The sequence below is a fragment of the Trichosurus vulpecula genome, chromosome 8, assembly GCF_011100635.1.
Source record: "Trichosurus vulpecula isolate mTriVul1 chromosome 8, mTriVul1.pri, whole genome shotgun sequence".
NCBI lineage: Eukaryota > Metazoa > Chordata > Mammalia > Diprotodontia > Phalangeridae > Trichosurus > Trichosurus vulpecula.
Window position 1 is genome coordinate 253141704 of NC_050580.1, and position 21891 is coordinate 253163594.

The 21891-nt window shown below is 42.9% G+C and overlaps 1 protein-coding gene across 1 annotated transcript in view; it reads right to left on the reverse strand.

Annotated features, from left to right (window-relative positions):
- CCDC88C (coiled-coil domain containing 88C) overlaps positions 1 to 21891 on the reverse strand; it is a 228223-nt gene that overhangs the window by 116284 nt on the left and 90048 nt on the right. The window contains exon 6 of the mRNA XM_036736733.1: positions 11656 to 11725. Within this exon, the coding sequence (XP_036592628.1) occupies positions 11656 to 11725 (70 nt within the window). The remainder of the gene's footprint in view (positions 1 to 11655; positions 11726 to 21891) is intronic.

The window sequence follows — 21891 nt, forward strand, 5'->3', positions numbered from 1 at the left end:
ACTAAAACAAACAAATGTAACCAATTACAAAGAAAAGCATATCAACATGGAGGAAGAGATGGGGGAGTGGGCATCACACAGACCTCATTCTTATCTGAAGCACACATATACAGGGTTTGGTATAGAAATACACTACACTCAGAAAAACAGGCCGGGGTGGGGGTATTGTGGTTTAAAAGGGAGGGGTCAGGTGAGGAGGTTAGAATCACAAGCAAAACAAACTTCAACTTTAGAGATCCTAAGGGGAAATTTAAAGGCAACCAAGGAAGTAAAAGAATTAATAACTGCATCTAGTCAAATAACAAAAAAAAATTAAAATCCTAGAAAAACCCTACAGTAACATGTTATCTTTTTTATAATGGTTTGATTCTAACTTTCAAAAAGAACTTGAAAATCTATTGAAAATCACCTCTGTTGTCATACCAGGGGTAGAGTTTGAGAGGAGAGTGATTCAAAGTATGAGACAGCCATGAGAGAAACCCCCCTCTGACCATTCTCAAGTGCCACCTCTGCCCTTGTCAGCCATCATGGGGATGGAATAAAGAGAAGGCTCATTTATCTATGGAACGGACTCACTGGAATTCTAGACTGGTAGCTAGACTGTCAGTTTCCACCAAGGCAGACAAATAAATGACAGTGGAAGTTCCCTGCCTATGATGAGATGCTCTTATTCCTACAAACAGGAGGGAGGGTGAGGCTATAGACCAAGCACTAGCCTTGAACACCTTTTTCTGCGATCAGTCCCTTCCTCTTTGCCTTGGTTGTCTTATCTGAAGATGAAGAGTTGGACCAGACAATTTGAAGGTCTGGCTCAGGTCTAACGTTCCATTACTGTATGTACATAATTTCCATTGCCAAATGTGTCATTATACACACGTCTAGACAATAAAATGATGTCCAGAAAACAGCTTCTAGACTTACCAAAAAGGGGAGGGAAGGTGGAGATTATAACAAAAATCAAATTGTTAACACCTTGGGTACTGGTTAAGAATGACTCTTGCTTCCTACCCAGCATTTAACACAGTGACTGACACATAGTAGGCGTTTAATAAATGCTTGTTGATTTATATTGATTGTGAGGCTAATCTAATCTCCTTACATGACAGAGTGATAAACCCTGGTTGGTCCAGAGAAAGAAGCAGCTATGACCTCGACTGGCTTCAACAATGCTGCTGACTCTACTTCGTCCACGCCAGTCATCAGTTAATTGGGTAAACATGTGAAGGCAGATATACCACACAGCTGGCTAGAATGTGGTAGTCAGAGAAACGGACACTGACCAATGACCGGCAGCCTGGACATAAGTAGTATTGGTCCACGGACACTGGACATTTTTATCATTGAACTAGAAGAATGGAAAAACATGCTTGTTCTACTTGGAGCTATGTGGAGAAAGTGACTAAAATGTCCCTATCCTTTGATTCAGAGATTCCACTACCAGTCATATACCCCCAGGGAGGTCAGTGACAACAAGGAAGGCCCCATAAATGCCCCAATATTTCTAGGAACACTTTTTTGTAGTAGCAACAAATTGGAAAGAAAGAAGAAGTCATTCAACTGGGGATAAACCCTTTGGGGTCCATGAATTCAATAGAATATTACTGTACTGTAAGAAGTAAGAAATATGGGGGACAGCTCAGTGGCACAGTGGATAGGGCACTGGAGTCAGGAGGATCTGAGTTCAAATGTGGCCTCAGACGCTTACTAGCTGTGTGACCCTAGGCAAGTCATTTAACTTTGAATGCCTCTCCCCAAAAAAAGAAATAAGAAATATGAAGAAGCATGGGAAGACTTACATGCACTGGTTCAAAGTGAAGCAAAACCAGGAAAACATATGCGACTTCAATAAAACAACGGAAACAGAACACTGCAAAATTATGACAATGGCTGACCCCAAAGAAGAGGCATGAGGACACCACCCTCCATCCCTTCCTTGGTAGAAATGAGGGACATTTTTTGGACTGTTAGTTGATTGTGCTAAACACCTTCCCCCCTCCTTTTCATCTTTTTGTTGTTATAAATGATAGCAAGAGAACAGTATATTGGAAAATGTAGGTGATGTAAAGATAAACAATACAAATAAAAAGTTCATGGAAAAAAAGTCTGTGGTAAGTCTAAAGTTTAAGTGTCTAAGTGGTAAGAATGGGGAGAAACAATATATGACATTCAGATAAATGTTAGAGATGGACGGATGGAGATAAAGATAGATGCATGCTATTGTTCAGTTGTGTCCAACTGGTACTGACCGCATTTGGGGCTCTCCTGGCAAAGATAGATGAGAGAGACAGAGATAGAGAGACAGAGACAGAGCCAGAGAGAGTACAGAGAGCCTGGAGAGGGAGAGAGAGGGAGAGAGAGAGAGAGAGAGAGAGAGAGAGAGAGAGAGAGAGAGAGAGAGAGAGAGGAGGGGGAGGGGAAGGGGGGGTGAGGAGGAGAAGGGGGGAGAGGGAGAGAGAGAGAGCGCGAGTGAGCGAGAGAGCGTGTGCAACCACAAGCACAGGGCAGCACATTTATTAAAGCTTACTAGGTATGTCTCAGGCACTGTGCTAAGTGTAAATGCAAATATAAGAAAGTCTCTGCCCTTATGAATCTTATATCTAATACAGAAAAGACAACATAAAGGGTAGTTAGTGTGAGAGGGGTGGAGAGCAGGTTTTTAGGGTTTTAAAAGTGTAGCAGAGACATGACAAGGAGGCCTTTTTGTGGGCAAGAGAAGGCAAAAGCTCACCTCTATGAGCCTAGGGTGGTTTCAAGAATAGAGGCCAATGATGAGGGGTGGGAAGAAGGGGATGAGAATGAAGGCTGGAGTACCAGAGGCACAGTTAGGAAATGGTGACTGAGAAGAAAATCTCTCTCTCTCTCTCTCTTTCTTTCTCTCTCTCTCTCTCTCTCTCTCTCTCTCTCTCTCACACACACACACACACACACACACACACACACACACACACACACTGTCTGTCTCTCTCTCTCTCTCTCTCTCACTTCTTGGTTATAAAATAGATTACGGGGCAGCTAGGTGGCGCAGAGAGTAGAGTAGAGGCCCTGGAGTCAGGAGGACCCTAGTTCAAATGCGGCCTCAGACACTTGACACATGTACTAGCTGTGTAACCTTGGGCAAGTCACTTAACCTCAATTGCCCTGCCTTCCCCCGCCAAAAAAAAAAAAAAAGGATAAAATAGCATATGCATTGTGTGTAAATACAGAGAAAACCAAGGTGGACAGGAATGTAAAGCTTAAAAAGCAAACATGATACTGGACACAAAAATGTAAACACGCAGAAATAAAAGCAGACAGGGAGGTAAATCCCACATCAAGCTGAACAGTGAACAAGCCATTATCGGTAAATCTCTACTGCCCAAGAGAAGAGAGGCAAAACTTGTAGGGTATTCAGGGGGTGGAAACCGCAGAGATGATACAAAGTCAACAGTGTGTCAAGGAAACTAAAGATGAAAAGGCCAAAGACAGACTTGTAAAATTATATTTTAAAAACATGGAGGATTTATACACAAAGTAATAGTGAGTTGCCCTTGAACAAGAAGAGAAAAAGAGGAAATGTCATTAACTGGTTAAGAGATTTATACCTAGAGAAAAATCTGCTGACGGTAAATTGCACAAACAGAAGGGCATGAAATGATCTTCTGTGAAGATCTTGGCAAGTAAGATAGATGCTTATCTATTGAGTGTAGCCAAATATAGTCCTGCCTAGAGGTGGGAAGACAGATAAGATGACCTGGTTCAGGTCCATTCCTATGCACGGTTCATTCAGCATCCCAACAAAACAAAACATTATGAATCCAACACCGCTCTTTTTACAGATGAGGAAAATGACCTATGATTTTTCTAATAAAAAATTTTCTTGGTCAGAAACAAAACTGACAACCCACTTTCCTGACTACTTTGCTTCTCAGTAAAGGAAGGGTATTGAAAAAAAAATGGTTTCAACCATACCTTTCAGCACTAACAATCTGTGATTCTATGACGAGGCAAATACCTAATGCAGGTGACAGCACTGGTGTGAGCAAATAAAAAAGCAGCCCCTTGTTAAATTAGCTTTAATAAGTAATTAAAATACGAAAGAATTAAAAAGCAACTTAATGGCTTTTTAAAAAGAGAAATATAAAATATTTTTCACATCATCTTGGAAAACACAGAAGAAAACAAAATTCTATTCTGCAAATGTTTTTAGCTTTCCTCTTTCCAAGTCTTTTCTTCACATCCTTGCTTATGACTGAAATGCCTTCTCCAGCTGAAAAATCAAATGCTAGGTCCATGGGGTCATCCCTGGCTGCTTCAGTACAGAACAGTCCCTCCCAACTCTGCTATTCATTTGTAGACAAGGTACTTAGTTTTTCTGGGCCTCAGCTTCCTCATCTGGGCTCCATGGTTTTTAGGTCCCTTTGAGTTTTAAATCTCTGACTCTATAACCTTACAAGTGCCTACGGATTACTGTCTGAATCACTTGCATGCTGCCTTGCAACAAATCGTCTACGTCTGTATTTTCCACAAAGTTAACTGGGTTTGGGATCTATGCTCCAACCAGTCAGGGGTCCAAACTGTGCAGTCAGACGACTTAGAAATGCCTCCCTTTGGTAAGCAGTCATTTCCTGCCCGTCAAGATAGAATCCATTTCATTTTTGGTGGTGTGATTTGGTGTTTGTCATGTCCGGTGCCTCTTCATAAAGCAAACATTCATGATAAACAGAGGCTTGTATGTTGTCGAAAAGCCTTTGGCCTCTTAAATGTGAGTCATATTTCCCAACCTATTTTTCCAACCTCTTGTGTCCTTTTTTGCACTGAAATCATCCAATATCCAAGTACTTATATGTGGATATACATTTTTTAATTTGGAAAGACTTATCTAGTCCTTTGTAGAATCTCTCTTTCTCCTTGTAAGAAATGGGAGGAGGAGTTTTGTTTCCACAGAACTAAAGGTGTGCTTCCCCGCCCTCCCCCACCCCAGCTTTAGCAGAGACCAGGCCTCAAGGTCGGTCAGGTGAGAGGTCCGAGGCTTGTAAGCATGTGCATACTTTTTGAGAAGGCAGTCTGGGGAATTAGAGAGGCCAAACCCACTTGAACCAGTTCAAGCTTATCTAGGGTCTGGTCTTGGTCAAGAATCCAGGCCTACTGATTTGCATCATTTGCATATGTTAAAGAGGGAAAGTAGGGGAAGTAAAAGAATGTAGTTTAATCCTAAACTAAGACAAGGAAAATCTAATTAACTTCACTTTTGCTTCTGTATCCTTATTATCCTATTTATATAAACTATATAACCTAGGAAAACTATGTAAAAAACAAAGATTGTAAACTAACCATGACTCTAGCAGGAGTGGAGGGAATGGTTACCCCTGCTCCTGCAGCTGTATCGGTGTGAGTGTTCCCGAGAGCACTACACCCACTCTCCCGGGGAGTGTAATAAAATGCCTTCCTCTGCCCACTCTGGTCCTGAGTTTTTTGGGTGTGAATGGGCAAATCACATGGGTTTTCCTAAGGTCAAGTGAAGGGAAGCAACAGGCAGCGGAAGCTCGCCAGGCTTACTCCTGGATCTTGTCTTGGGGTGTCCTGTGATCCCCACTGTGGTGTTAAGAGGGCTACCACTCTGGATTCCCTTGGAGAACCCTGTGGTCTGCACGGCCTTCTTAAGGGGACATCACATGGGACTTCCGGCCCTGTCTCAGGAGCCTTGTGATCTTACTGCCATCCTAAGGGGCCATCACTTGGGTCTTCCTTAGGGTCTGATCCCTAGGAGGCCCTGTGATCCCCACAGATTTAAGGGATGGCTACCACTTGGTCTTCCTCTGGGAGTCCTGTGGTCTGTACAGTCTTCCCTAGGAATTATCACAGGGTTCTTCTTCAGGACTTTGGCCCTGCCTAGGAAGTCCAGTGATCGCCAAAACCACATTTCTCACATCCTCATCCCTACAGCAGATGTAGGCTAATTAATAATTATAATATTAATAATAAATCGATAGTAACAGCTAGCATTTATACAACACTTTGTGGTTTTCAAAGCACTCTGCATAGATCATTTCATCTGAACCTCACAACAACCCTGGAAGCGGGTGCTGTTATCACCTCTATTTTACCGATGAGGAAACCCTGGGTTAAAAGAGGTTATATGATTCGCCCAGCGTCACATAGTTAAGTCTTGAGCTGAGATTTGAAGTAAAGTCTTCCAGCACTTACTGTCATCATTAACAGTTCAAGGAGGGATAACCAAGTGTCTTAAGAAAATCAATCAATAAACATTTACAAAGTGCCTACTACGTACTAGGCACTGCACTAAGTTAGAAAAAGACAGTCCCTGGGGCAACTAGGTGGCACAGTGAGTAGAACACCAGCCCTGGAGTCAGGAGGACCTGAGTTCAAATCTGGCCTCAGGCATTTGACACACTTACTAGCTGTGTGACCTTGGGCAAATCACTTAACCCCAACTGCCCTGCCTTCCCCCCTCCAAAAAATAAAAAAATAAAATAAAATAAAAAAGAAAAAGACAGTCCCTGCCCTCAAGTAGCTTACAATGTAGTGAGAGAAAAACACCAATTTAGATATAAGGATAAAGACAAGATAAAGTGCACAATTAAAACAGCTCCACCCCGACCTAGAGAGGAAATAGATAAGAGAACAGACATTAACAAAGACAATCACCATTTCCTATTAAAGTTTAATCAAAGTAAAATAACTGCCATGAGAAGGAAGAACTCAAAGATTCTTCTGTCTCAAATTACCTTGTGATTACTTTATCCATGTACTTAATGTACCTATCATTATGCTACCCTATATTATGTAAGCCTCTTCAGGGCAAAAAGTATTTCTGGTTTTTGTAACCTAAATACCACTCATGTTCCTTGCATAAAACAGGTGTTGAACAAATGTTTGTTGAAATGAAGTCCACATGACAGCTTTTCAAATATGAGAAGCTATATCCCCTTATATATCAAATCTCTCCAGTCTTAAAAATTTCCAATTCTTACAACTGATTTTTATTTTTTGGTTTGGCATGGTTCAGAGGCCACCAGTCACCTTTATCTCTGCCACCGTGATCAGCTTTATCCCTATCCCAATTTAGAATTTCCAAACTCCAGCAATCCACCAGCCTCAGCCTCCCCTAACAGCAGGACTCACAGGTTTATTGCCACTATGACTGACTGATCTCAGTAAATGTACTACACCCAACTAATAGGATGGAGAATGGAATGGTACCTCAAAAAAATTTAGTCCAAGAGTTCTTAACCTTGGATCCATGAACTTTAAAAAATAATTTTTTTGATAACTGAATGTCAATGTCAATATAATTGACTGAATGTCAATATAATTGCTTTCCTTTGTAACCTTTGCTCTGTATTTAATTTCATGCGATTTAAAACATGATTCTGAGAAGGGGCTTCACCAGATAGCCAAAGAGGCCCATGACACAGAAAAAGCTTAGAAACCTTCCTCTAATCCAATCCCCTGCATTTAGAGAGAAGGGGCATAGTCCAAGACATACTTCGCTGGTAACTGAAAAAAAGAATGGAATCAGGGAACCAATTGTAAAACGCCTTCCTACTTGTGAGCCAGGAAGTAGGTATGGAAAAATGGCACAAAGACCACCCATGATGTATGGATCTATATGACCTGTGAAAATGCCATTTTCATGTTAGCCAAGGTCACAGCTGCAATGGAAAATAAACCCCCTGACACGTCTCTTCTCGTAGGAGATGTTATGGTGGCACAGTCTGACTGGGCACTGATGAAATCTGAGGGATACCGCCTGCAGACTAAATTGGACCAGCGTGCTTGCCATCCACACCAAGCATACGGAACTTCCTGAGTAGTCACCCTTTCTAGGAAGGATTCTCAAATGGTAAAAGAAATGTGAAGAGGCTGCCAACCATACTCACAGAATATCCTAGCTGGAAGGGGCCTCACAGGCTAGGTGCTGCAAGGCATAGACCACCAGGCCAGGAGTCAGAAAACTCGAGTTCCAATCAGTTCTCATTTATCAGCTGAGCACTTAGCCCCTGTATGCCTCATTTTCCTCATTTGCAATACGGGGATAATAACAGCACCTATGTCCCCGAGGTTGCTGGGAAGATGGAGGGAGACAACTGTAAAAGGCTTAGCACAGTGCCTGGCACATAGGAAGCATTATAAATGTTGGGCTATTGGATAGAGCGCTGGCCTGAAGTCAGGAAGACATCTTCACGAGCTCAAATCCGGCCTCAGACGCTACCTGTGTGACCCTGGGCAAGTCACTTCACCCTGTTTGTCTCAGTTTTCTCATCTGTAAAATGAGCTGGAGATGGAAATATCGCTCCAGTATCTTTGCCAAGAAAACCCCAAATGGGGTCACAAAGAATTGGACACCACTAAAAATGACTAAACAATTGTTATTATTAATTGTAATTAACCTGCACTTGAACATAATCCCCTACATAACATTCCTGAGAAGTAGGCATCTGATCTTTGCTCGAATACCTCCTGGGACAGTCCAATCCAGTTCCCAATGTTAAGAATAATTGTTAAACATTCCCTTACAAAGAGACGAGCTCTGACTCTACAAGTTCTGCATATTACTCTTAGTTCTGCCTTCTTGAACCCCAGGCCAAGTCCAGTCCCTCTTCAAAATAGTTGCAGAGAGCTATCATACTCCCTTGTCCCTACCCAAGTCTTCTCATGGTTAAAAATTCTTAATTCTTCAGCTGACCTTTGTATAGTCTGGTTTCAAGTCCTCTGACAGTCTTCACTAGGATCCTCTGTGTCCAGTCTAATATTTGTTAATGTCCTTCTTAAAATACCGAACCCCAAACTCTGAGCATGCAGGATGGCAGGGCCTTCTTCATTCTACTCACTCTCTCTTAATAAAGTCTCACATGAGAAAGGGGAAATCAGAAGGGGAGAATTTAAGAGAAGAAAACCTGCATTTTATATTTCAAAGTATCTCCTCAGGAGAGCTGTGAAACAAAATAAGGAAGCAAATCACAGAAAAGCCAATCGGTGAAGAAGGATCTAACTTTCTCAAGGATTTTAATGAGAAGCATTTACTAGAGGCGTTTACTAGCAGGGACTGACAAGGTCAACGTCCCCCTGACTCAAATGGGGTTTCCTGCTACACGGTGTTTATGGTCCAGCTGGGCCGGAGCCTAAGTAAATCTGTTTCTTTGAACATGCTGGAAGTTGACTGTTAGGTCGGCCAGGTAGAGAACAGAAATAAAACTACACCGCCAAAGCTGACTTAACCCAAAGGACCGGGACACAGCCAGGGTGAAGTAGAAAGAAAACTGGATTTAGTCCAAATCTCAAATAACTGGGTGGCCTTAGTCAGCTTTCTTCTACTCTGTGGGATTCAGCGTCCTCCTCTTTAAAATGAGGAGGCTGCAATGATCGATTACGATTCCAAAGGATCCATGGTGAACAACCTCCAGATAGAGAAGAGACAGACTAAAGACATTTTCTCTCCTTCTTTCCTTTCTTATGTAGCTATTGTGGTAGTTTGTTTTGCATAACAATACCTATTTGTAATGTGATTTTCTTGCCTTCTCTATGAGTGGGGAAAGTAGGAGGGAGAGGGAGATGATTTAGAACTGAAAATAGAATAAAACTGAATTTAAGAAAAAATTAAAAGAGGGGGGTGGTAGATTAAAAAAATCTCCAAGGTCCCTTCAACTTCAGATCTCATGATCCCGTGATCTGTCAGGCAAGATGCCCTAACGTCTTCCCTGGATTCTAAAACTGAAGAGATGGGATCTCAATCCGGGGTTAATGTTGTAAAAGAAAAAAAAGTTGGTTTTCTCCCTCTGTCATCCACAGGTGTCTGTTGTTCCCCTGTCAATCAATTAATCAACATTTCATTCATTAATCATCTACATTGTTTTTGTCAGATACTAGGCTGGGCCCTGGGGACACAAAGTGGAAAAATGAACACACAGCTCCAGAATCTAGGGTTCAGACTTTTTCATACTAAACAGAGACAGAATCCAGGCGCAGCACGTGGGGAGCCGGAGAATGTATCTCTGCTTGCTAAACCTGTTTCTAACTATGCCATTAGAAATCACACACAGCAGCAGTACCTCGGCTGGACTACATGTCCTTATGGGGCCACATATGTAATCAATGCTTTGAAGAAGGGAAGGGAATATAGCACCTACCATGTGCCAGGCACTTGACAACTATTACCTCATTTGAATTACCATCTTCTTTCAACTTGTTCTCAGGTCTGTCACCCCCTCCGTGAAGCACTCCCTGATTACTTTAGTGAGCGGCTGTTTTTCTTTCTCCTCGATTATTTATGTTAGCTATTGCATCCATGTACAGGCTATACTGCCCCCATCACCCTGCCCCTCAAGAAGGTAAGCTCCTCCGCGACAGGATCATTGGGTTTGGGGGGGAGGGGTTTTGGGCTTTGCATCCCTAGCATTTACCGTCGTGCCCTGGTAAATGGAAGTTACTTAAATACATTTTTCAGTTCATTATCTTGCACTCCTTCGTTTCCTATTGACTTGGACTAGGCTGATTTTCCTGCTCCCCTTGTTACAAAGTGCCCAGAACAAATGAATGACAGTAACAGACGACATTTATAGAGTACTTTAAAAGTCTGCAAAGCACCTTATAGGTATAATCCCACTTCATCCTCACAACAAGCCAATGGGAGGGGCATAAGACTGACCGCAGGGAGGGTGGTCAGGTGTTCCAGCATACCCTGGGGCATGGCATGGTGGACAGAGCACTGGAAAGACCCGAGTCCAAATCCTACTCCAGAGGCTAGGCTGTGTGACCCTAGGCAAGTCACTTAACCTGTCTCAGTTTCCTCAAGGGGGATAAAAATAGCACTTCCCTTCCAGAGTTGTAGCAAGAATCAAATGAGATAAAATCTTTCTATCACTTAGCATAGTGATAGCACGTAGTTGGGGCTTAACAAATGCTTGTTGCCTTCCCTTCCCTGGGGCCACACCAGATCCATGCTGGCTTTAAGGCCAGGGAGGTAGGTACTAAAGGTGACATTAGCATCCCACTTAAAAGATGAGAAAACTGAATCAAGTGTCAGCAGTGACAGGAAAGGGTTACAATTAATAACATGACCTCTCTGGGTCCTACCAATAGAGTGAAATGTCCACAGGAACAAAAGGATTTCAGGAAACAAAGATCTGAGCCCTGCTCATCCACTGTCACTTCCTTCTATTTACATTAATTTTACAGAAGGCTTGCTGCTTAATTTCAAACGGACCCTAATGCACAGAGTAGGCGCTTAATGCAGGTTTACTAACGAATACATATGTGACATCCATGCCACTACTGATTAATCTGCCCACGGATTTTATTTGGGAGAAAGCATGAATGAATGCATGAATGAATGCCCGAATGAATGCATCGCATAGACAAGCCCTTCAAGACAAACTGCAAGCTAGATGTTAAGTTCTTGGGATCAGAGAATTTCAGAGCTGAAAGATAACTTATCAACCCCCAGAATCAGTTGGGTGGGGAGTGGAAAGTGATTTATCCTTATAGGGGGAAATGTGTTCTTGCCTTAATGCCACTGGTAATAAACCTATCATTTTAAATTTGGAGACTATGGAGAGCCTCCACATTGTGTTAGATCCAATCCAGCAGCCCTTAGCCATGAGCTGTACAAAAAGCCTACGGAACTGACCAGGCTTGGAGATAAAAGGGCGTACTTACCAGACAGGGGGTCTTTGCCGATCATCAAAACATTGGGCAAATTCATTACAATCAGCTGCTGGAGGACTTCCTAAAGAAAGGAGATAGGAAGCAAAGCTTAGAGAGATTTTATTTCATGTACAACCAAGCAATCCAGGGTGGAAGACCACCTAAAATGGGTCGTGTGGGGCAGATCCCAAATGAGAAACACTGCAAATCATTAGGTCCAAATAGCACTGACTTCTCTAAAATGGACGTAAATCACAACTAATCTGTGCCCTATCTCGACTACTGTACTTGAGGAAATTGGCTGCATTCTGGGCCCTCACTCTGAGCACTCTTAGGAGGTCCTGGCATTGGCTATCAGTCATATCTTTTCTTTATTTCCAACATATTTAACCACTTTTTTTATTTTTCAAATATTTTATTTTTTCCCACTACATGTAAAACATTTTCTAACGTTTGCTTTTTTTAAATTTTGAGTTCCAAATTCTCTCCCTCCTTCCTACTACCCTCCCCTCACTGAGAAGGCTATCAGTCTTATGTACCTGAACTTGCTATAAAGGATAATGCAAAGATTTTCCTGCCCACAATTTAAAGGCTAAGAGGGTGTAAAACACAGGGTCAGTCCATGAAGGCTTTCCATGCAAAATATTTACTGAGTCTTGACTGACTTTTTTTTTCCTTCCTTATACAGGTGTCCCTAGCTTTAAATAAATCTAATACAGGAAAGAAATATAAAAGAGCGAAGGCTTCAGAGCTGGATAATTAGAGATCATCTAAACCTGTCACTGTATAGGGAAGGAAATTCAGGCCCAGAAAGATGACAGGATGACGACCCTACATCAAACAAGCAGTAAGCAGCAAACCTGAACCCGAGTTCTCTCACCAAATATAGGGGCCTCTCTCCATATAATCAGAGATTTGTCCAAATACAGGGATAGTTCCCATATAAAATGAGTTCATTCTGGTATTCTTTTTAACATCAAACTCCTCTAGTAGTTAAAATGGGACTCAATAATTCACAAAAACTACAAATTTCAAAGCAGCCTTAGTGTATAGAAGGTGGTGTACCCCATTTGAAATACTGCCAGTTAACAATGAAATGTGCTAATGGAGGGAAATTATGGTGCAAATATTCTAAATCGTCAGATAAACCAAAAATTACATTGCTGGTTATATCAGCCTTAGCCCTGAAGCAAGGGCATGATGGAGTGGATGAGGACAGCAACAAACACTGGATGGTGGGTGAGCCACCCCATGGAAAATCTAAAGAATCAGATAATTCTCAAATCATCCTTATACTTGACGCAGTGTAGGAGAAAAGACACCACAGACTACACAATTAATCCACAGTGGAAATAAACCGAAGTTAACAACATAATAAACAGTAATAGCTTCAAGGTTTATCCATCATTTTACACACATTATCTCATTTGACCCTCACAGCCCTATTGTAGTACTGAAGAGAAAGAAGGGCAGTCTTGTAGAGCCTACACCCAAGTACCCACCTGGTGCATGCTGGACTGTGATGATGCACCCACAAAGGTGACGTGGTCGAATAGAAAGTGTCCTGGGCTTGGAATGAACTAATTCTAATACCACACGACCTCCAAGCTATTCATTATCCTGGCTGCCTTCCTTTGGGCACTTTCTAGAGCATAAGTGTTTTCCTTGAACTGTGATGCCCGGAACAGCACACAGATGTGTAGGGTACACTTGCTTATTCCTGGAAACTATGCCTCTCTTAAGGCAACCAAGATGGTATTAGCTCTTTGACTACTGTATCATACTGGGTTTGCAATCCACTAAAACCCCCAGAGATCTTTTTTCAGAAATTCTAACCATTCATCCCTGTGAACTTGACTTTTTTTTAATCTAAGTATAAGAATTTATATGTATCCCTACTGAATTTCATTCTATTAGGTTCAGCCCAAATGCTCTAGCGCCTATTTAAGGTCTTTCTGGATCCTGATCTCTCTTGCCATGCAGTCGGTTAGCTATCCATCTCGGAAGCCGCTGGCAGTTCCATCTGAAAATCTGATAAGCACGGCATCTATACCTATATTTAAGTCATGCAAAGAGCAGAGTGCCAACCAAGCACAAGTGGGGCATTCCACTAGGAACTTCCTACCAAGCTGTAACTGATCCAATCTGAAACTGAGTCCCAGTTCCCGTATCATCTTCTACTCTGTATCTCTTATGTGAAAACACTATGAGATTCTTCCTCAAATGCTTTGCTAAAATCTAGGTAAAAACAAATATTGGCACCATTCTCCCCATCCATTCATTCAGAAATCCTGTTCAAAAAGCCTCCATCTGGCACTCCCTGATCTTGATGAGGCCATGTTAGTTGTCTGGGATCATGGTTTCCTTTTTCTAGATCTTCAACAAATTGAGGCTTATAATGCTCTCTACAATTTCTCCAAACAATCGATGTCAGCCTCACAAGCCTACAAGTTGCAGGCTGTCTTTCTTCCCTTTTGTGAAAACAAAGATGTTTGCTCTTTCTCCAGACCTACAGGACTTCTCCCTTTCTCCACAGTCTTCCAACTATCTCTGCCTAGGAATCACATCTGCCATTCATCTAGTATCTAACTCTTCTGGGTCAGATTACATGAAATTTTCAGGGGCAATTAAATCTCTCAAATATCTCTTTGCTCAGCTTGGGTATAAACTACTGGTCAGTCATTATTGTTCTGTCATGGCCAGCGTGGGGGTCATTTTAGGACCTTGGGTTCTTGCGTACATGGCACTCATCACCCAGCATGGCACAGCAGGGCTCAAGGACCTGCCAGGCTTCTTTTTCCCTTTGCCTCTCTCAGGCCCTCAGAAGAGCTAGCTCTCACTCATATCTTGGTTCTGCCCCTTTGTGGATATGGGCTCCTTCATCCAATCAAATCTCATAGGTCATACTGCAGGTTCCTCCCATTCATCCCCATTTAAGGTTACTTACAAGGGCATACAGCACAAAGCATTTAATTGGATTATACGGAACATAATGAAAATTTAAGCATCACCTAAGCATAGCACAAAGACTGCACATTCCATTCCGACCCATGACCTAACCCCTCCCAAAGGCAGAAAGCCTCTTTCTCATCATATCCAACTCGGAACCTTAGTCTCTAGGTACGGACGTTTGGCAGCCAGAAGGCACGCAGTAAATACTTATTTATCGATTGGTTACTCCTAATTGGAATCTAAGTGAAGGCAAACCTCCGTTCTTCCACTAGGAAAGGAGAGAGAAAGTACCGTCTATTCACAAGACTTCCTAGCTCATCTCTCCTAAATCTTCAAGAGCCACAAACCTATGCAGAGACATCCCCAGGGCTCAGCTTTCAAGCTGTTAGATCCTGCTAATTCAGGGATGTCACATAACGCTCCTTCCTTTCCATCCATGTACAAAGGTCCACTCATCACACATTTAACATCCACAGAGCCAAGAACTGCTTCCCTCCCTCTCCCTTGTCTATTCTGAAGTCTGGCTACACTCACAGAAACAGCACTGCACAGCTGAAAGAGGTCACCAGGTGTCAGAAAGACTTGAGTTCAAATGCTGGCTCTGCTAGTTATGACCTTTGCGACCAAGGACCAGTCACTAAATTTCTCCGAGTGTCGCTCAGCTGTGAAGCGGACTAAATGACCTCTAAGCTTCGCTTCAGCTCTTAAGCAAGGATCCTACGTAAAAGGATAGAGATAATACTAATTCATTTCTGTAGCACTCCAGGTTTTGTACAGCGACTTACATGTTTATTATTAATAAGCAGATAAAGGTTACACACCGAACAGGTTGTTCTGAGGAGACAGCCAGTAAGCTATTTGAGGGCAAGCATGATTTCAGTTTTTGTCTTTGTATCACGACCCTTCACCCAGTACCTGCCACGCAGCTGGTGCTTAATAACTGTCTGTTATAGGAATGAAAAGGGGAGCGACGTGGAAACCTTAAAAAGCTGCCGAACCTTTCAGTGATCTGTGATTTCACCGGTGGGGATAACCCCTCCACCAGCCGCCCACTCCCTTCTAGAGTTTGTAGAGAGTCCTGGAGAGTTGCAGCGGCCACCCTGCAGCCGAACCTCGGAGGAGAGACACAGACGCCGTCAAGATGGCAAGTGCCGGACCTGGGAGTCGGAAAGACCTGTCTCAGACATCGCTGGTTTATGGCCGCACAGCTCCTTTTGTGGTAAAATGAGGGGGCTCGTCCGGTTCACTTCTGAGGTCCCTTTCAGTGGTAAACACATAATCCTTTGACCTCTCTTAAACTGCGATTTCTTCATCGGTAAAATGGGAACTGTGATACCTGTACCAATTACCAAACGGGGTTGCTTGGGAGGCTTTAATAAGATAAAATGTATGTAAACACTTGGCGAACCTTAAAGTCACTGCGTAAATATAAAATTATTATCATTACGGCAAATGCAAGCAAATCACTGTTAGGAAGATAAATCTGAGAGGCCACTCACGACTTCTCCACCCCTCTCCCCAAGCACATATAGTGCACTCTGAATCACTTCTTTCCTCTGTTAGCAGGGCCATTTGAGATCTGCACGTATGATATTTACACTGATTAATCTTGAAACATCAGGGGTATTTCGACTTATTCACTTACAAACCACCAAGAGGCAGCTACAGACTCCTGCTGGAACCCCAGTAGGTTACAAACTGCTCTTTCCCCCAGAAACCTCAATTAAACCTGCACTTTGCTCAGTTTTTAACGGATGAAATTAATTCCAATCTGACAGTCATAAATTAAAGTTCTGCTATGTTCAAGGAAGTGTACTAGATACAAGGAATACAAAACCAAAACCAGCGACTATCGTCACAGAGCTTATAATCCACTTTAGGGATACAGTATATATTAGTAACTAAATAGCAGATCATTTGAAATGGTAGAGGGTCACCTAAGGGGGATCAAAAAGGCCTCCCAGGGCTAGAGTTTACCAGGGCATCAGGGGATTAGAGGAAGTCCATCTTCCAATGTGCCTGTGAAAACCCCTTTCCCCTTTTCTTCTCTTAGCTGCATGCCGACCTCACTATCTCGGGCCCTATCAGAAGGAACCTAAAGCCTCCACTGTGACAACCCCAGAAGCCTTGCCACCCAAGGGTACTGGGTCAGGATCCCCCAACCCGCTCCACACATTTCCTAGCAGGGTGAACACAGCTGGTCATATCCTTTAGAGGTACAGGGAGTCACTAACCACAATCCTTCTGGTAAGGTGGAGGACCACCAGGCCTGCTCCTGTGTCCTCCAAACCCCTGGGCACTACCATCTGACAAATGGATACACCCTAATGACCCCTCACAGCCTTCCCATCTGCCCAGCAGCTACACACACCCTAGTAATCACCAAGCCTGCCGCTGAACTCCCTCTCTGTTACCTTCCCCAGGAAGAATGTTAATTCCTTAAGAGTAGGTATCCCTGGCAATTAACACAGTGCTTGGCACACAGCAAGAACTTAATAAATGCTTGGTCTTTCATTTATTCATGTATTCATTCATTCAAGGAAGGTGGCAGCTAAGAAGAGCCTTGAAGGAACCTAGAGATTTGGCCGAGTTTCAGGGCGAACGCATTCCAGGTACTCAATAACAGGTAAACCGTCAAGAATCTGAATGTCATCAAACTCATAAAGGAGGCAGACCTATGAAGAATCAGATTCTTCTGTTCTTCCTTCCTCACCTCCCTCCCCTGATGCCCCTTCCCCCAATTCAACCAAAATAGAGGGGGACTGAATTTCAATCAGACTGAACACTTTCCCTCTGTGCCGTCATCATGTAAACTCCTTCCAAAAAGCCATTCACCAGCTCTGACCCCTGGGAAACACCAGTGACTGATGGAGCCAGTTATGAGTCTGGGAGGAACGTGAGGAGATTTCTGACAGGCTTGTTGCTCCACTTCCACAGTGTCTGTCCACAAAGTAGAGACTGCTCTTTAGAGCAAGGAGCCCAGTGCCCAGGGTCTGGATGGCCAAACAGAAAACCATTGTTAGGGCAACAGCTCTCCCTTGCCTGCTCAGCACTCAGGAGCTCGCTCTCTCTCTCCCTCTCCCCCCACCCACCCATCTCCTCTCTCCCCCCCCCATCTCCTCTCCTCTCTCTCTCTCTCCCCCCTCGCTGTTCTCTCTCTCCCTTCCCCCATCTCCTCTCTCTCACTCCCACATACATACACACTCTCTCACCCCTATTAACAAATCAGGCACAGCCAGCCTAGATCTTCCACAATCAGCCCCTTAACCAAGTCCTGGACTGTAACAGGCACTTCTAATTGGGAGGCCAACCTTTTGCTGAGTCACAATCCAAAAGCCCTTTTACACATTTACCCCCCAGGCAGGGAGGGACTCAACACAAGTTTGGCCATCCTAAGTCTCAAAACGGTGTAACACAAATTATGTTGTTGAGTTTGCCACCAAATAACCCTACGTGCTGCTAGGAGGCTTTGTAGCACACTGACTTTAACGCAAATACCAAGACAACACCCCCCCCCCCCAATCCCCTCAGCATTCCTTTGGAGGGGGGGGCAGGGAGCAGGCAAGAGAACGGTATTTACAAAGTCCTGAAACAAGATTGGGTAAAAAATTCTTGTTGCCTTTGTCTAATCCACAGATCTGTTGTGGTCTTAGTAGCTAGACGCAGAATGTGGGGCGAATCCAGACTGCCAAAAGTTTGCAGCACCCCTACTGACCGGGCAACCTAGGATAATGGCCTCCCTCCCCTCACCTATCCTATTCCTCCTTAGAGCATCTAAGTTCCCTTTACAGAGGGTTACAATGAGAAGAGATTCTATATAAAATGACAGGAAAAAAAGAAAACACATTTCCTTTCTAATACATGGAAACGCACACAATGTGTTGCAGCATAATCCCCACAAGTAATTAACTATAACCAACTGAAAGTCAGTCACAAAATAGGGACCCATAGAGCAGCTTGGGATGTGGGGGGAGGGGGAATGGAAAGTCCTTAGTAATATTAAAAGGGGAAGAGAAAAGGGGGAAAAACCCGATTTCATACCTACCCAGTAATTCTTTACAGAATACAGTCCCCAAGATTCGAGAGCCTAAAACAGAAGATCTGTTTGAGTGTCCAGCCCAACTAAGGGTTATAGTTTTTCTTAAGAATGTCTGATAAATTAACCCTTTTCTAAAGGGCCTCTAGTATGGAACGTTAGTGAGGTGTCTATGTTGTGGACAGTAAGACTGGGAGGTGACAAAATACACAAGATGCCCTTTTCCCCTCCAAAAATGAAGCTGGAGCTGTGAAACCATTCAGCTACTCTGAAAAGCAAAATGGAATTGTGGGAATAAAGTTACTAAAATGTCCAAAGTCTTTAATCCAAAGAGCCTGCTGCTTTTTATATGTGTCACATGCACACACACACACACACACACACACACACACACACACACGTATGCATGTACGTGTGTGTATATGGAAAAGAAAAGTCCCATACACACCATATCATTTATTTCTCCCCCAAAGAACTGGAATCCAAGTAGTTGTCCATCATCTGGGTAACAGCTAATCAAGCTGAGTTACATGAACATTACTGAGGTGTAGGATATAATGCTGAGGATGTAGAGATACATCAGAAGAATTATATCAACTAATACAGAGTCAAATAAATAGAAGCAGGAAAACAATATATACAACTGCCACAATGTAAATGGAAAGAATAGAAAAAAACTAAACATAAATCCTGAGTAATTTTAATGACCCAGACGATTTCCAAAGAAGAGATGAAAAAATACACCTCCCCTGCATTGTAGAGGCGGACACAGGGCACGGCACATAGTAGGAACTTAATAAATGTTGATTAATCGACTGGATGCCATATGTACTCTCAGGCACGGATTGATGCACTAGTTTTGCCGAACAGTTTTTTTTCCCTGTTTCTTTTTTAATCTCTCTTACAAAGGATGGCTCTCTGGGAGGAAAGGGCAGATGAGTGCCATGCAAAAACAAAAGGCATCAACAAAGATAAGATACAATTTTAGGAAAAAAGGACCCAGGGAAACACAGGTAACATTGGCCAAGAAAATGTAAATATGTGGTAATCCTTCCAGAGAAGCTGCAACACTTGTCTACCACACCAGCTGCCACCAGAGAAAGGGTGCATCTGTGTTTGCGAGTGATGAGGGAGAATCAAGCAGATGAAAAAGGCACAGCACACGCTGCAAACAACCAGGAGCCAGGCCTTGGAGGATTCTCCTCACTCCCTTAAAATAACAGCTACGTGGGACATGCAAGAATGCAAAACCAAAGCATAGCAACGAAAATATATACATTTTTTAAAAGGTGGAAGAGCTACAGCTGTAAACAGACTGGATTAAAAGGATGAAAACATCATTTTAAACATCCCTTTCTTCTCCTTTTTCTTATTCCTTGGTCCTGCCATAAACTGTTCAATTATCTTTGAAAACATCAAGAGGAGGAGAAAAACTAGGGAAAAGGGTCACACTAAGAAGCCACAACAGACCAAAGAGAGTGAGCTTCATGAAAATTTGTCATGCTCTGTGGGAGACGAGGGAGGACGGGAAGAATAAAAGATACAAACAGTTAATGAGTTCCAGAAGAGATCCAGTTAACGATTTTACCTGCTAAACTAACACTTGACTGAACGGTAAGTTAATAGTCAAAGCATATGTTGATAATCTCTTAGACACTGTCCTGAACACAACACGTAAGTGGTGGGGGCACTGGGGGTGGGGTACACACAGGCCCTTAGAGATCAACAAACTGGCTATCGGCTATCACTCATAAACTGTTTGTCAGAGCCCACGGAGGTACTACCGCCATGCCAATTCCTTAATGCACCCAGGGAGCCACATTCTTTCTGTCTCCAACACAATTAACTCACCCCTGCTGCCAAGTCTCCCCACTTCCTCACCCCTCTCTCCTCAGCCTTTCCCTTTATCTCCACCAAAATGCCCGGTATTCAGAATTCGACCCAAATGAGATCCTAATTGGAGAGGGCTTAGCCCAGGGATTGGCACACAGTGAGAGCTCCTATTAATGTCAGCTGTCACTATTATCATTACTACTCAAAACTCTCTTCTTCCACAAAATCTACCCAGACTAACCTTAATCAGATCACATGAGCCGTCAATTAATCAATCCATTAACCAACTGGAATTTGTTCACCTCCTACTATGGGCCAAAAACAGTCCCGCCCTGAAGAATGATACTGACAGACTCTCTTTCACTTGCATTACGTACATGTTATACACATTTGTCCTGTCTCCTCTGTTAGAAGGAAAATTAAGGAAAGAATCCCATTTCACGACTTTCTCTGTAAGGCAAGGTCTGGGCATGCTCCTAGGGCTCTATAACCAACAATTAGTTGATGGCTGAAGTTAACTGAGCAGGGCCAAAAACGCATGGGCGAGAAAGAAAGGGAAAGAAAATAATTTACTCTTCAGTTAAAATTTCTACAACAGAAATTAAGTTTATCTACTCCTTCAGTAAATATTTAAGCACCTACTATGGTCAGACAACTAAGATAGATGATAAGGAGTTGCACACAGTAAGCACTTTATAAATATTTTTTTTTCATTCAGCCATTCATTCAGAGCATGTGCTGATCTGCATTTGAAAGTGGAGCTTCCTACGCCCATGAAAACCATAGGTCCGTTCCTTCCTCTTCCCATCCCCCCTCCTCACCCCCCCACCCCATACAAAACACCGTGCTGATACTAAGGAAGACACACAAACAATATACTATCATGTGGTCCCTAACCACAAGGAACTCATGATCTGGTTGGGGAGAAAGGGCATGCATATAGATAAATGTAATAAAAATAAATGCTGGGGCAATCCCACTAGGTAAGCCAGGATAATTACTCAAGGGGAGCCCTAAGATCACAGATTTACTGCAAGAAGCGATCTATATACACTCCAGTCCCTTCATTTTAGAGACAAGGACACTCAGCTCTATTTAACAATAGATATTAAACAATGTGGTCAAAGTCACACAGATAATTGGGTTGGAGGAGGTGACACTAGGTGTGCTGATTCCACGTCTAAAACACTCTCCAATCTATCATACTTCCTCCTTATAAGGATACAGTTGGAATACCTCCATAGGGGGAGTTCATAGTTCTGAGATCAGATGAAGGAGAAATCGCTGCCAATTTGTGATATCAGACGTCTTCAAAAAAAGAACAATTTTAATTGGGTCTTGAAAACTGGATACAACTGTCAAGGGAGGGAGGGCCCTCTGGATACAGGAAACATTAACAGGTCAGCGATGGATGGACATGGACTTGG